Genomic DNA, 13,073 nt, shown 5'->3' with positions numbered 1-13,073 from the left:
TAAGAGAAAACAAATTCATCACACGCAAAGGATCTTCAGGAAGATTAATGGCTGATTTCTCATCAGAAACTACAGAGGTCAGAAGGCAGAATACGGGATGACATATTCAAATGGCTAAAAGAAAAGTATCTGTCAACGAAGATTCCATATCCAGCAAAGCTATGCTTCATAAATGAAAGAGAAATTAAAACAGTCCCAGATAAACAAAAACTGAGAGAATTCATCACTAGAAGACCTAGCTTATAAGAAATACTAAAAGGAATCTTTCAGACTATAGTGAAAGGAGTTTCTAGAGAGTAACTAGGATCCATATAAGGAGAAAAAGGGCACTGGTAAAGGTAATTACATAGGCAAGTACAGAAACAGTGTAAATGTATTTTTTGTTTGTAAGTCCTATCTGATTTAAAAGACAACTGCGTAAAGCAATAATTATAAACCTGTGTAGATCACTGCGAAACGTATAAAGATGCAATCTGTATGCAATAACAGCACAAAGGAAGGGAGCATAATTTTTGTGTACTATTGAAATCAACTGATATTAATGCAAACTAGATTATTACAAGTTTAAGAAGTCATTTGTAATCCTCTGGGTAACCACTAAGAAAATAACTAAAATATACAGAAAATGAAATAAAAAAGGAATCAAAACTGTATACTGCAAAAAAATCAATTAAACACAAAAGAAGGGAGTAATGGAGAAACTGAGGAACAAAAATAGTATATGACACAGAAAACTAATAACAAAATGGCAGAAAGAAGGTTTTCCTTATCAGTAATTACTTTAGATGTAAATGGATTAAATTTTCCAATTAAAAGACAAGGATTGGCAGAATAGATGGGAAAAAAAAAAGATTCAACTATATGCTCAAAAGAGACACTTTAGACTCAAAGACACAAGATGAAAGTGAAAGGATGGGAAAAGATATATTATGCAAACAGAAACCAATATATCCATAGACTGGAATATTTCTCAGCCATAAAAATGACCAAAGTACTGATTCATGCTACAACATGGATGAATTTTGAAAACACAGTGAATGAAGCCAGATATAAAAGGCCACATACTGTATGACTCCGTTTATATCAAATGCTAAAGTAGGCAAATCCATAAAGACAGAAAATAGATTAGTGGTGGCCAAGGGAATGACTGATAATGGGTACAGGGTTTCTTCTTGGGTGATGAAAATATTCTAAAATTGATTGTGATGATGACTGCACAAATCTATAGACATACAAAAAGGCATTTTAGTTGTACAGTTTAAGTGGGTCAGTTGTAAAGTATGTGAATTATATTCCAACAAAGCTGTTTTTAAAAACTTACTGAATTATACACATAATGAATTTTATTGTATATAAATTTTATTCTAATAAAATTGATTTATAAAAATTGACAGAAATGAGAAACAGATAAATCGACAAGCATAGTTTCAGATTTTCACATACCTCTTCTGATGACAGAACAAGCAAACAGAGAAATCAGTAAAGTTGCAGAAGATACAAACAATACAATTAACCAATTTAATTTCATTGACATATACAGAACACTACAGCCAACAACTGCAGACTACATGCTCTCGTTAAGTATACATGAAACACTTATCATGAAACAATAACATATGTTGGAAGTTTCAACAAATTTCAAAGGGATGAAATACAGAGAATATTCATTGGTACAGTAGAATTAAACTAGGAATCAGTAACAGAAAAATATAAAATCCAAAATTGTTTGGGAATTAAGCAATAAACTTCTAAATACCTACAGTTCAAAGAAGAGATAATAATAAAATCAGAAAATAAAACCATGAAATATCGTAATTGGCGAAATGCAGCTAAAGTAGTGCTTAGAGAAAAATTTACAGCTCTAAATGTAGGCAGTAGAAAAGAACGTTGAAAATCAATGATCTAAACTTCCATCCCGGGACTTCCCTGGTGGCGCAGTGGTTAAGAATCTGCCTGCCAATGCAGGGGACACGGGTTTGACCCCTGGTCCAGGAAGAGCCCACATGCCACAGAGCTACTGGGCTCATGTGCCGCAACTACTGAAGCCTGCGTGACGCAACTACTGAGCCTGCATGCTGCAACTACTGAAGCCCACGCGCCTAGAGCCCGTGCTCCGCAACAAGAGAAGTCACAGCAATGAGAAGCTCATGCACTGCAAGGAAGAGCGGGCCCCCGCTTGGCACAAGTAGAGAAAGCCCGCGTGCAGCAATGAAGACCCGACGCAGCCAAATAAATAAATCAATAAAAATAAACTTCCATCCCAGAAATATCTTTCTTCTTTCTCAATGAACCAGAGAAAGAACAAATAAAACCTAAAAAGATTAGAAATTTTTTAAAGCAAAAAATCAATGAAATAAGAAGCAAACATACAATAGAGAAAAATCTACAAAGCCAAAAGTTCTTTGATAAGATGAACATAACTGAAAAGGGAACCCAGGAGACAAAAGGATCAGGTTGGGACACTTCTGTCATGTGTGACTCAGAGCTCAAGCTATCAGTGAGACAGCTAGGTAAGCGCAATGTGTCTCAGCACAGTGTATGGTCCTCAGCAGAGAAGCCTTGGGAAGCCTTCAATCCTCAAGATTCTGAGCCCTGCTCCATCTCAAGCCAGGATATCACACAGGGCATATAGGATTGTGACCCACCAGGAATCCTCCATGGCCTCACTGATGGGTGTTTGAAAACACCTATCTAATGCTGTGGTTGTGCACCGGGTACCCCCACTTCTGGCTGAAGGAGGGACAAGGAGGGGGAGAGGGAAGGAGGTATTAGCAGGCTGAAAGGATTACAGATCTTCGAAGCTTTCAGGATCCCTAACTATAAAAATAAGACTACTTAATTCAAAGTCTACCAAAATGTTGAAGAATCAAGCCCTACTTGTGAAATATCAAAGAGACCACAGAGAGCCAACGTGGCTCAGAGTGAAGAACAGAGCAGGAGATGACATAAATAAAGACGGCAATATAGACTGTCTCCCATTCTGCCAAACATCACTTTGACGCTAGGAAAAGCGATGGCCTATCTCCTCAAAAGCCAAACACGCCAGTAAAATCTCACGTTACAAAACATACGTACATATACACACGTGCACACACACACACACAAACAGCAAGGTGACCAGGCACAAAGACATAGATGCAAACACACAGAAACACACACAGACAGGCATATGCTTAGAAAAGAGGTGCAGGCAGACACACACAGATGTATATTCACTGACACAGGCAAATACATTCACACACACACACACACAAAGGCATAAACTTGGACTAACACACAAAGATCCACACCCAAATATACACACAAACAGAAACACACAGACTCACACAAATGCACACTCAGACACAAAAACATCCAGATAGAGAAACACCCTCAGACACACACATAAGAGTCCAGAAGACATTCACTGCAACGTCAGTGGTTTAACTCAGGTAATGAAATTTGAACATTCCTTGCTTTCGCCTCTGTGCTAGTTAGAGCTTTCCACAACGAGCATGTAATAATTGTGTAAAATCAACAACAAAGCCCACCAGAGCCCATGAAGGTGGGGAATGTCCTGGAAGCAGAGGGTACCTCCCTGGTGGGCTCTAGCTGTGGGCTGGGTGATCGACAGTGAGTAGTATAAGCCCAGCCAGCCCCGCCCCAGCCCCCGGGCTCCTCCCTGCAGTTTCTAACTGGAAGATGGAGAACAGGTCCCAGAAGGCCCCCCACTCCACCCGCAATGGGGGCTGGGGCGGGGTCTTGTCTCTTCAGGAGACTCATGGAGATTCCATGAGCCATAATCAGAACCTCAATCCAAATTGTTAACTTGATACATAAGTTAACAGTAACCAGAAAGCCACTGGTCCCCACACCACAGACTGGCATTTTATTGTAACTGTCAGGTTTTAATAATGTCCCTCTATTTCTTGGGTTTGAAAATTCACATCCCTGAACATTAATATTCCTGCATTAATAACCCCCAAATTCAGCAATTTCATATTTAACTGCTTATTTAAATGGAATTAATTTGTAACCAATCGTCGTCAAATATGCAAGGCAATTTAAGTAAATGCCAGAAGATAAGAAATATGCTTATCCTGAATAACCAGCTAATGTAAAACATCGACCATGTTTCTCCGTCAGACAACGGCGTGAAACAGCGCTCTCTACTCGCTGCCCCTGCCCAGGGCTCCTGGGCAGCCTGCCTGCCTTGGAGGGAACTGTCCCAGGTCAAGAAGGCGGCCCATAGGCCACCTGGCCCCCCACAGATAACCTCTTTCCCTTCATAGCCAGGGTCTGTCTGTCTGTCCATCTGTCTGAGGAAAGCCTGCTCTCAAGTCTACCTCTCCTCTGACGCTAACAAAGACGAATCACGTCTGCCTTTGCTCCCAGCTGCAGGACCCCGCTGCTCCAGGCAGCTGTGGTATGTGCCGCCCCCAGGAAGAAGGTGTCTTTCCTGTGGAGCTACCCTCTCCACAGACCAGCCCCGGCCCTGCCCTCACCAGTACCTGGTAACGAGCACCTGACCCTGTCCTCTGGCCGGAGCCCACTACAGGGCCTGCTCCTTCCACCCCTTCCCCGGGAGCTACCCAGGCACCAATCCCGCTGTACAGGGAGCTGTGGCCGGGGCTGGAGTCAAATTCAGCACGAGGCCTACAGACTGTCCCCACCTGCTCCCGTCACCCCAGCATAATCACACCCTGGCTCCCCAGGGAGGACAAGGCCACACCCCTTGGTGAGCCCAGGGGCCCCCGGCCATGGGGAGATCCCAGCGCATGTCTACCACCCGACCCCGCCTCTGTCTCCCCGCTCCGAGTCCTCTGCCGACCCCACCACTGTGACACCTGGCACACCCCCTGCCGTGGGAGCGGGCGACCTGGCCCTGATCTGGGAAGGCCAAGGGAGGTCTGAGGGCTCCCAGGACCAAACCCACAGCCCCACCGAGGTGACAGGCCCGAGGCAGCCAACCCTGAGGAGCCACGTCCGGAGAGCTGACAGGCTGACTGCCTAGCTGGGTGGACAGCCGAGGCCACTGTTGCATCACAAGCTCCCTCCTGCCCCCAGGCCAAGCGGTGAAGGTGGCCTGGCGTGGCCCATCAGGACAAACCGAGAGGCCAAAACCTGAACTTCTGCCAGACCAGGTCAATGAAGGATTCAAGATGGGAGGTGCTGCAGAGAAGTTCAAAAGGGTCAAAAACAAAAATTCCAGGAATAAAGCACTGCATTAGGGCAGTGAGAAGCGACCGACGATAGAAGCAGTTGAGTATTGGGAAGTAGGACGACAGCAAGATTCATCTTGCATAGGAAACAGGCTATTATTATCCCTGCAAACTGCTGGAGGTGCTCATGGCTGGCAAGTGAATGCGGTCACTGAGCCGCAACAGCTCTGAAGGACAAGGGCCTCTCCAGCCTGGCGCAGGGGCCGAAAGGTGGCAGAGCTGGGGTGGGTGGGAGACAGGGGGCTGAGCTGCACCCAGACCCCAGGGATACAGACACGACTTTCTGCAGGGAAGGTGCTGGCAGGGGGCCCGAGGTCAGTGGCCACAGCGCGCAGGTTGGGGGGTACCCAAATGGAGCAACCCCTAAGGGCGGAGCTACACGAAGGGTGCCACCGTGGGATGTGAGGCCCAAAGCAAGGTGTGAGGGGACAGGAGGGGAGGGAGTACCACAGGGGGGCTGGGGGACCCCAAGGCAGGGAGGGCTCTCACCTGCGATACTTCAGCCAAGTCAGAAAACTCAGCCTGCCACATGGGTGTGGAAATGAATTCCCCCAGCATGGCGGCAGGCCCTCAGCCCAGCAGTGAGGGGCCTGGGGAGCGGCTCAGAGTCAGCCCCCGTCTGGACTGGACCATGGGTTGGAGAGGGCCAGCCTGGGAGAGTGTGCAAAGTTAAGGCTCTCCAAAAAGCCTCCCAAGGTGGGGTGGGGTGTTGGCCAAGCACAGGATCCTCTGGGCTCTTGGCAGGGGCCACGGGGACTCAGGGAGCAGCAGGGAACAGAGGCTGGGGTCTGCTCAGTAGAGGGAGAGGTCAGTTCACAGTGGGACTCCTCCCGGGGGAGTGGGGACGAGGCCTCAACTTCCAGTGCTCACAGAGAGTGATGATGTCCCTGGAGTCCCCCACCGCTCCCCCAGAAAACCTTAGGGAGCAGCCAGGAGCCATCCCCACCACACCACCCCCGGGGCCTGGGCCCTGGGTGCTTGAGAAGGCGTTCTCTGCAGCAGAGACCTCGGCTGTGGGGGCGGGGAAGAAAGACCCCACAGCTCACTGACATCCAGGAATCTTGTCATCGGGGATCCTGAAGTCCGCTGGCCCACTACACAGCTGGGGAAACTGAGGCTCGGAGGGGCACTGGGGCGTGATGGGGGTTTGCTCGTGGGCAACTGTTTATTAAGCACCAGCTCCACGCCAGGCTCCGGATGAGCGGGATCTCATTTCATCCCACAGTAAGCCTGAGATGCACCGCGCTTCACATGGGAGAGCTGAGGCTCAGAGGCGAGTTCTGCTAAGGTCACAGAACCGGTCGGTGTGGCAGCAACCACGGCTCCCTCCTTCTAGCTCAGGGCTTCCCCACAAGGCAGGGAGACCCAAGTCGAGACTGGAGAGGGCAGCCCACGGGACCAGAGTGGAGGCAGGTGAGCAGGGCACAGGAGCCGCCCCGCACCGGGCAGTGCTGGGGCACCAGGGGAGGCTCGGATCAGGAGAGGCCGCAGCAAGCTGCGCCCCGTACCACTCCCCTCAAGGGCCTGGAGAAAGACAGCGGCTCCACGGCCAGCATCTCAACGAGCTGGGCTAATCACTGCCGGTGTGGGAGGCGAGGCTGCTCTGGGGAGCTCCCAAGAGGATGCGGAGATGCGTGCGACGAAAAGAAGCACACCTGATGCCCCCACCACTCTTATCGCTGGGGGAAGTGATACATATTTATGAGCTCATAATCTCTCCTAATCACATCACGCATCACACATACGCACAAATTCCCGTCGCTCAGGCTCATACATAATTATAAGGCACTTCCTCGGTCCACCAAAGGACAGAGGATGCCGTGGTGCAGAGTACAGGTGGGGGGGGGGGGGGCTGGGGCCGGAGAAACAGGAGACCAGGCGAGCTGTCCACACTCAGCAGCCCCAAGGAGCAGGTGCCTCCCCTCAAGGGCTCATCTGCTGCAGCCTCGGGCCCTACAGACCACCTCCCGCAGGGCCCGTCAGCAGCCAGCCCGGGGACACAGGGGCCAGGGTGTGAGGGTGGCAAGGTGGGAGAGGTGCTGGCTCCCTGTGCCCAACACCTGCCCTCCTGCCTGGAGAGGCCTAGAAGGGGAACAGAGCTGTGGGGCTCAGCCTGGGGCTATGCTGGGGAGCAAGGGCAGGTACGGGGGGGGCCATCTGGGACTGGGGCAGCAGGGGACACGGGGAAGTTGTGAGCCAGGCTGCGGCAGGTCAGGGGCTAGGAGTGAGGGGAGGGGGCTGATAAAAACGAAGACCACGGAGCTCAGAGCAGGTTCCTGGAAGGAAAACAGCCGCCCCATGTGTGTGCACGGTGGCCAGGGCTCCCTAAGCACGTGGCGGGCCTGTGCTTTCACGATAGAGCTTGACAGGGAAGTGGCATCGATCCTTAAAGTCAAGGTTGGAGTGAATTTAGGCAAATTATTTTTCTAAGCATGTCCTCGAATCACCCAATCTAATCCCTTTTTAGCATCCTCCTGTTTGTGTGTTTTGTGTCTAGTCTGTAGACTGGGCCAGCCTGCTGGTGAAGATGGGAGCTGACGGAGGATGAAGGGAGACGGTTCCCGGGGCCCCAGGACTCACTTGCTGATGCCCTCGAAGGAGGCCTCCCTGCAGATGCTGCCGCTGTCGGTGTTGACACCGCGCTGGAGAGAGAGAGGGAACGTGAGGGCGCGGACCCACCACACAGGGCGACGACGGGGAGCCCCCGCCTCAGCCCAGCCAACCCACCCCTGCCCGCCTTTCAGGTAACTCCAGGCCGGGCCCCAGCACAAGGGCAGCCCTCCTTTCTCTGCTGCAGCTTGAAAAGGAGAGAAAGCAAGGCCTCCTCCATCCAAGCACCTTGCTGACCCCCGCTCAGGCTGCCTGGGCACAGGTGGAGGCTGGGTGAGAAGACCTCGGACCAGGACCACCTCCAACCACAAATCCCTCCGCCGCCCCAAGGCTGGCTGGTCTCCCTGTGCACGTGTGTGCACACACGCTCCCCACAGACAGTGTCCTGAAAAGCACTGCCAAATCCGGCCCTTCCAGAGACGTGGGTGTGACCCGACTCAGGCAGGAGGGGCCTTTCTCCGTGACACCGAGACTCTGTGTTACATTCCTCTCCTTTCCCTAATTGTAAGGAGACTCCAACTGGAACTCAGACAGGAGCGGAGACAAAACAGAAGATTCAGAGGAAAACGTGCCATCACCAGAGAGGCCAGGCCTTTTAAATCGCCTTTTAATTCTTCCTCAAGATCTTCAGGTCGATGTCTAATTGTATCCCCCCAAATAAAACACACTGAACCCTCCATGACCACAATCATAACGCTTCTTCTCAGCCATCAAAACAGCAGGGTGGAAAAAAGAGATCATGTGTAGTGCTAACAAAAATAACTGAGAAAAACTATTTCGGTAAACATCAATTAACAAAGGAGAGAAGGGTCACTTTGGGAGGGTAGAAGGGCTGCATACTCTTCATATTTGAAGCTCCCCAAGGTTGAAGAAGTATAAGGAAGCAGACTTCTTCTCAGAGTCATTTCAAAGCCTCAGCACCCCCTCCCCGCCCTGCGAGGATGCACCGTGCACCCCTGCCTGCCCCAGGCTGCAGCAGGCCCTCCGTCATTTAGTGCCCCAAGTCCAAAATCTGATGCCACGCAGCCCAGCACCCTCATGGGCAGATGCAAAGGGTGTGTTTTTCAAACTCTATCAACAACGGAGGAGACACAGTGTGGAAGCAAACTGATATTCTACATCCACAAACCCCAAGAGCTCAACCTGACACAAATACATCCTCTAGTCAGGGTCAGGTTTTAACCCTCGGAGTACACGTGGCGTCTTGTCCACAGTGGCCTCGGGACAGGACACAGCCCAGGTCGACTGGAGAATGGAGGACGGGTCCTGGACACGTTTAGCAATTCAGACTGAGGTGTCACTATTTATCATCAATGACCGTTGCTCTCAGTTTTCAATCCTCCCCATGCCCTGACCTCTGCAGGGGCAAGCGGCTCCCTAAAGCCCCTCCCCGTACTCAAACGCTGCCTGGTCCCTGAACACCAGCCACTTACCAAAGTGAGGAGGACGGAGGGGCTCCGTGATGTCAGGACGCTGGCAATCTGAAAGGTCAGAAAGAAAAATCCACTTTAGCGCCACCACGTGAAGCCTGATGGCAATGACGTACCAGCGTTATTAAATACTGACAGCTCACACTGATCAAGCACGTCCTTAAAACAGAAGTTTACAGAGAATAAGGGACTTCTGAAAGCCACACAGCTATCAGGTAACAGAGAGGGATTCAAACCTAAACCTGGCTTCCCCACGTGCTGCCCTGGCTCCGAGCCCCACACAGATCCCAGCTCCAAACAGCCAGACCCACCCGCCCTCCAAGGCTAGCACCTCTGTTCATCTGCCTGGTCCCTCATGAAAGACCAACTGAGGCAATCTCTTCGGCACTGGTGCCCAGGGTAGACACCCTCCTCCCTGCCCCCGTTCATCCCCCTGACCACATGGACTTGCCACCCCCAACCCCACATCCTCGCTTTCCATCCCTCCCACGGCCCACTCAGGCCTCTGCACGCTGGCTGCTTCCCACCTGACCCCGTGAACGAGCTTGCCATGCAAGCTCACCTCCCCATGCCTTTGCCTGGGCTCTCACCTCTGCCTGGGACGCCTTCTCGCCATCTTAGCCGCTTCCTCAATTTGAACTCAGGACTGAGGTCTCTGGCCCCCAGGCGGGTTGGTCCACTCCCTCCTCTACTGCCCCCCTGGCCGATCACACTGCCTCGGCCATGACATCCTCACCCCAAGGGTGCGGGCCACCCCGGTGGGACCACCTTCTTCCTCTCCTGGCCCCACCCCTCAGTCTGCTCTGCATCTTGGCCACTGCAGCTCCTACCGTATTGAGCCCCCTCCCCACGCTCCCACCCTAAACTCTCACACCCTGACACAGGGCGAGAGTGAGGAAGATTTGTTGTTTGTTGTTTCAACAGCTTTATTGAGCCATCACCGACATACTCTACGCTGCACATTATTTGAAGTGCACGTTTTGATAAGTTCTGACACTATATATATATATATATATATATATATATATATATATATATATATATATATATGCTTTTTAATACTGAGAGGCTGCCAGATAAAACCTGGAAAATACCGAAAACTATGAAAAGATAAAATACACCTACAAAACCATCCCCTGAGACTTTTTATCTCTGCACATAAAAACAGAGATCTGTAATGACATTTGGATCATATGAAGTTACATGCTTTGCTTATTTCCTGTCATTAAATATTCTTCAAACACGCCATTTTTACCAGTCACTACCGCGGGGGATGGTAAACGTCCAGGGAACACTTGATTACACAGCCTGTGCCAGTCACTGCAGACTCATCTCATGTAACCACCCAGGAAGCTGGTACTGCAAACGTCCAGATTTCACCAGTGAAAAGGCTTATGGGTTAATCTGCCCATAGTTAAAAGAGAGCACAGGGGTGGCTGTGTCATATTCTCTTAACAGATCTGGCATAGTTTATTTATTCATTCCTCAACTGGGCACTTACATTATTTCTAATGATTAACTTTATAAATCATGCCCTGATGGACATCCTGATATAAAGTCTTTACTTCCTTAAAAAAAATGACTTCCTTAAAAAAAAAAAAATTGACCCAGTGAAACTGCTGGGCGACAAGCCCCGTACTTTGTCAAGGTTTCGATGCTCACGGCCAGATGACTCTCTGGATGTGTACCAACCACCCTCCCACCAGCAAGCCCAACGCTCCATCTCCCTGGACCCTCCTCGCTTGCTCAGAAACTGCTCTGAGAATGACTGAAGCCCAGCCTCTGAGCTGCACACACGACAGCGTGGTGAGTCGCTAGCACGCCCCAGGCCCTCTGCGAGGAGGGGGCGGCTCATTAGCAGGAACCAGAGCCGCACTTGTCGGGCCCTGGGTGTGTTGTTACGGCGACTGAAGGGTCTACATTCATCAGCACAGAGCGCGTCCGTCAATTACGGCAGCACAACCAGAGCACGAGTAGGCACTTGGGGATTGTAAGTGCTATTGTCCTTGGGAGAGGGGAGCAGGATAACAAATGTGTGGGCTGCTGGTTTTTCTCTCGGCCGTGACTCAGGACGTGCTGCTTGGGGATAATGGAGGAGAAAGCAGCCCTCTCAATGCCACCCGATGTGCAGACGGATGGAGGAGGCCTGACGCAGCAGGCCGGGCGTCTGCTGGTCCTGGCAGGGCAGCATCTTTTATTGATCATGAACGCTTGAGTGGGCCCTGGTTACCTCTGTGGCGGCAAAACCTCCCCCAGCCAGGCCGCTGCACCTGTCCTTCCCCGTGGAGACCAATCAGTGCTACACTCTCGTCAGCACACCCTGATTCCCTGCCTCCGAAATTAAGGCAACGGACGTTGAGGCAGCTATGCGTCACCGGTGGGAAATACAGCTCCGCCCACAGGACGACGTGGCTCTGTCCACACGGGGCCTCATTTCCATGGACCAGTGGTCACTGGGGACCCACCAGCTCTCATGAACCAGTGCTGTTAAACGCCTTGCCTTGCCTCATGCCACAGCATCGGTTTCCCAGGTAGCCTGGCCTCTCCGGCAGGTCGCGGTGGACGGCACGCACAGGACTCCTCAGGGCCCTGTGGACAAGGATCCTCCCCTGGGGACAGTCAGAGGCTTCCCGTGGACACCTCACGCACCCTCGTGCCCAAAGCTCCCACCAGGCCTGCTGGCCACTCTTCAAGGGTGATGATCCAGGAAAAGGGGCTGGACAATCTTTGACCAGTGCTGTCAAGAAAGCCTGCACTGCTCCGGGAGCTGGGCTTCACCGTGCAAAAAGCAAAGCTTTTAAAAATAAACCTTTTTCACGGCAGTCTGAAACAGGGCTGCACGCTGGCGGCCAGCAATGCATTTAAAATTTTCAATTTGGGGGGAATTCCTTGGCAGTCCAGTGGTTGGGACTCCGCGCTCTCACTGCCAAGGGTCCGGGTTTGATCCCTAGTCGGGGAACTAGGATCGCACAAGCCGCGTGGTGCAGCCAAAATAAATAGCTAAATAAAAATTAAAAAATAAAAATTTCAATTTGTTTCTAAAATTTAAACATTGGGAAAGACCACGAACAACATGGATTTGCAGCTACTCATGAACAACTGGTGTATCTAGTAACCTGGGGCGAGCAGTCCCACACAGCATTCAGAGGGCCCGCCGCAGACCCCACCACTCCCTGACGCCTCTACCCACTGAAGCAGAGAGGCAGGCAGCATCTATCACTGTGCTGCCACCAAGGTCTCTTACATCCGAGCCAGTGACCCTGGCAACATCTGCCTGGTGCCATAAAGGAGAACACAAAACGTGCCCTCCGCCCGGCCAACTCCCGTCCCCATGAACACCAGCCACTGCACTGCACCTTGATAGCAATGTCTAGTAGCCCCTTCTCAAGGTTCTCCTGAGCTCCCCCCTCTCAGGGGAGCCACCATTCACTCTACCTTCTCAATAAACTCAGCATCACCTACAGGAGGAGGGAAACTAGATAGCCAGGTTTGCTACATCAGACACCTGTACTGTACATGTGGTATCGAGTGACAGGCCACGGCCTGGGGTGGGGGCTTCCTGCCTTCTTTCACAGGAGACAAGTGTCAGCTGCTTCTCGTCTGTGATTTATAGCCAAGGCTGCCCAAGGTCAGATCAAGCTGAGCACCACAGAACTGGTCCAGGGAACCCTCCCCCAACATAAAGGGCTTCCTGTCGCTCTCCATGATGGAGTAGCCCCAGGCACCCTCGAGTGCCTCCCAGCCCAGGTGTCTGTACTTGAGTCGGGCTCCATTTCAAGCCACAGAAAATCAAAGGCACTTGGGAGCCTTGTCACCTCTGGAGGCGTGTCCT

At 51.2% G+C, this 13,073-nt stretch overlaps 1 protein-coding gene across 2 annotated transcripts in view; it reads right to left on the bottom strand.

The window, feature by feature from the left end:
• The window catches only part of PEPD (peptidase D), a 114,469-nt gene that overhangs the window by 80,422 nt on the left and 20,974 nt on the right, over nucleotides 1–13,073 (bottom strand). For both annotated transcript variants that reach the window (XM_082437580.1, XM_082437581.1), the window contains exons 5-6: nucleotides 9,245–9,292; nucleotides 7,782–7,843 (exon numbers count right to left, since the gene is read on the bottom strand). In XM_082437580.1, coding sequence (XP_082293706.1) covers nucleotides 7,782–7,843; nucleotides 9,245–9,292 — 110 coding nt within the window. The remainder of the gene's footprint in view (nucleotides 1–7,781; nucleotides 7,844–9,244; nucleotides 9,293–13,073) is intronic.

The sequence above is a fragment of the Balaenoptera physalus genome, assembly GCF_965194825.1.
Source record: "Balaenoptera physalus genome assembly, chromosome: 19".
Taxonomy (NCBI): Eukaryota; Metazoa; Chordata; class Mammalia; order Artiodactyla; family Balaenopteridae; genus Balaenoptera; species Balaenoptera physalus.
This window is presented reverse-complemented; position numbering and strand designations above follow the sequence as displayed.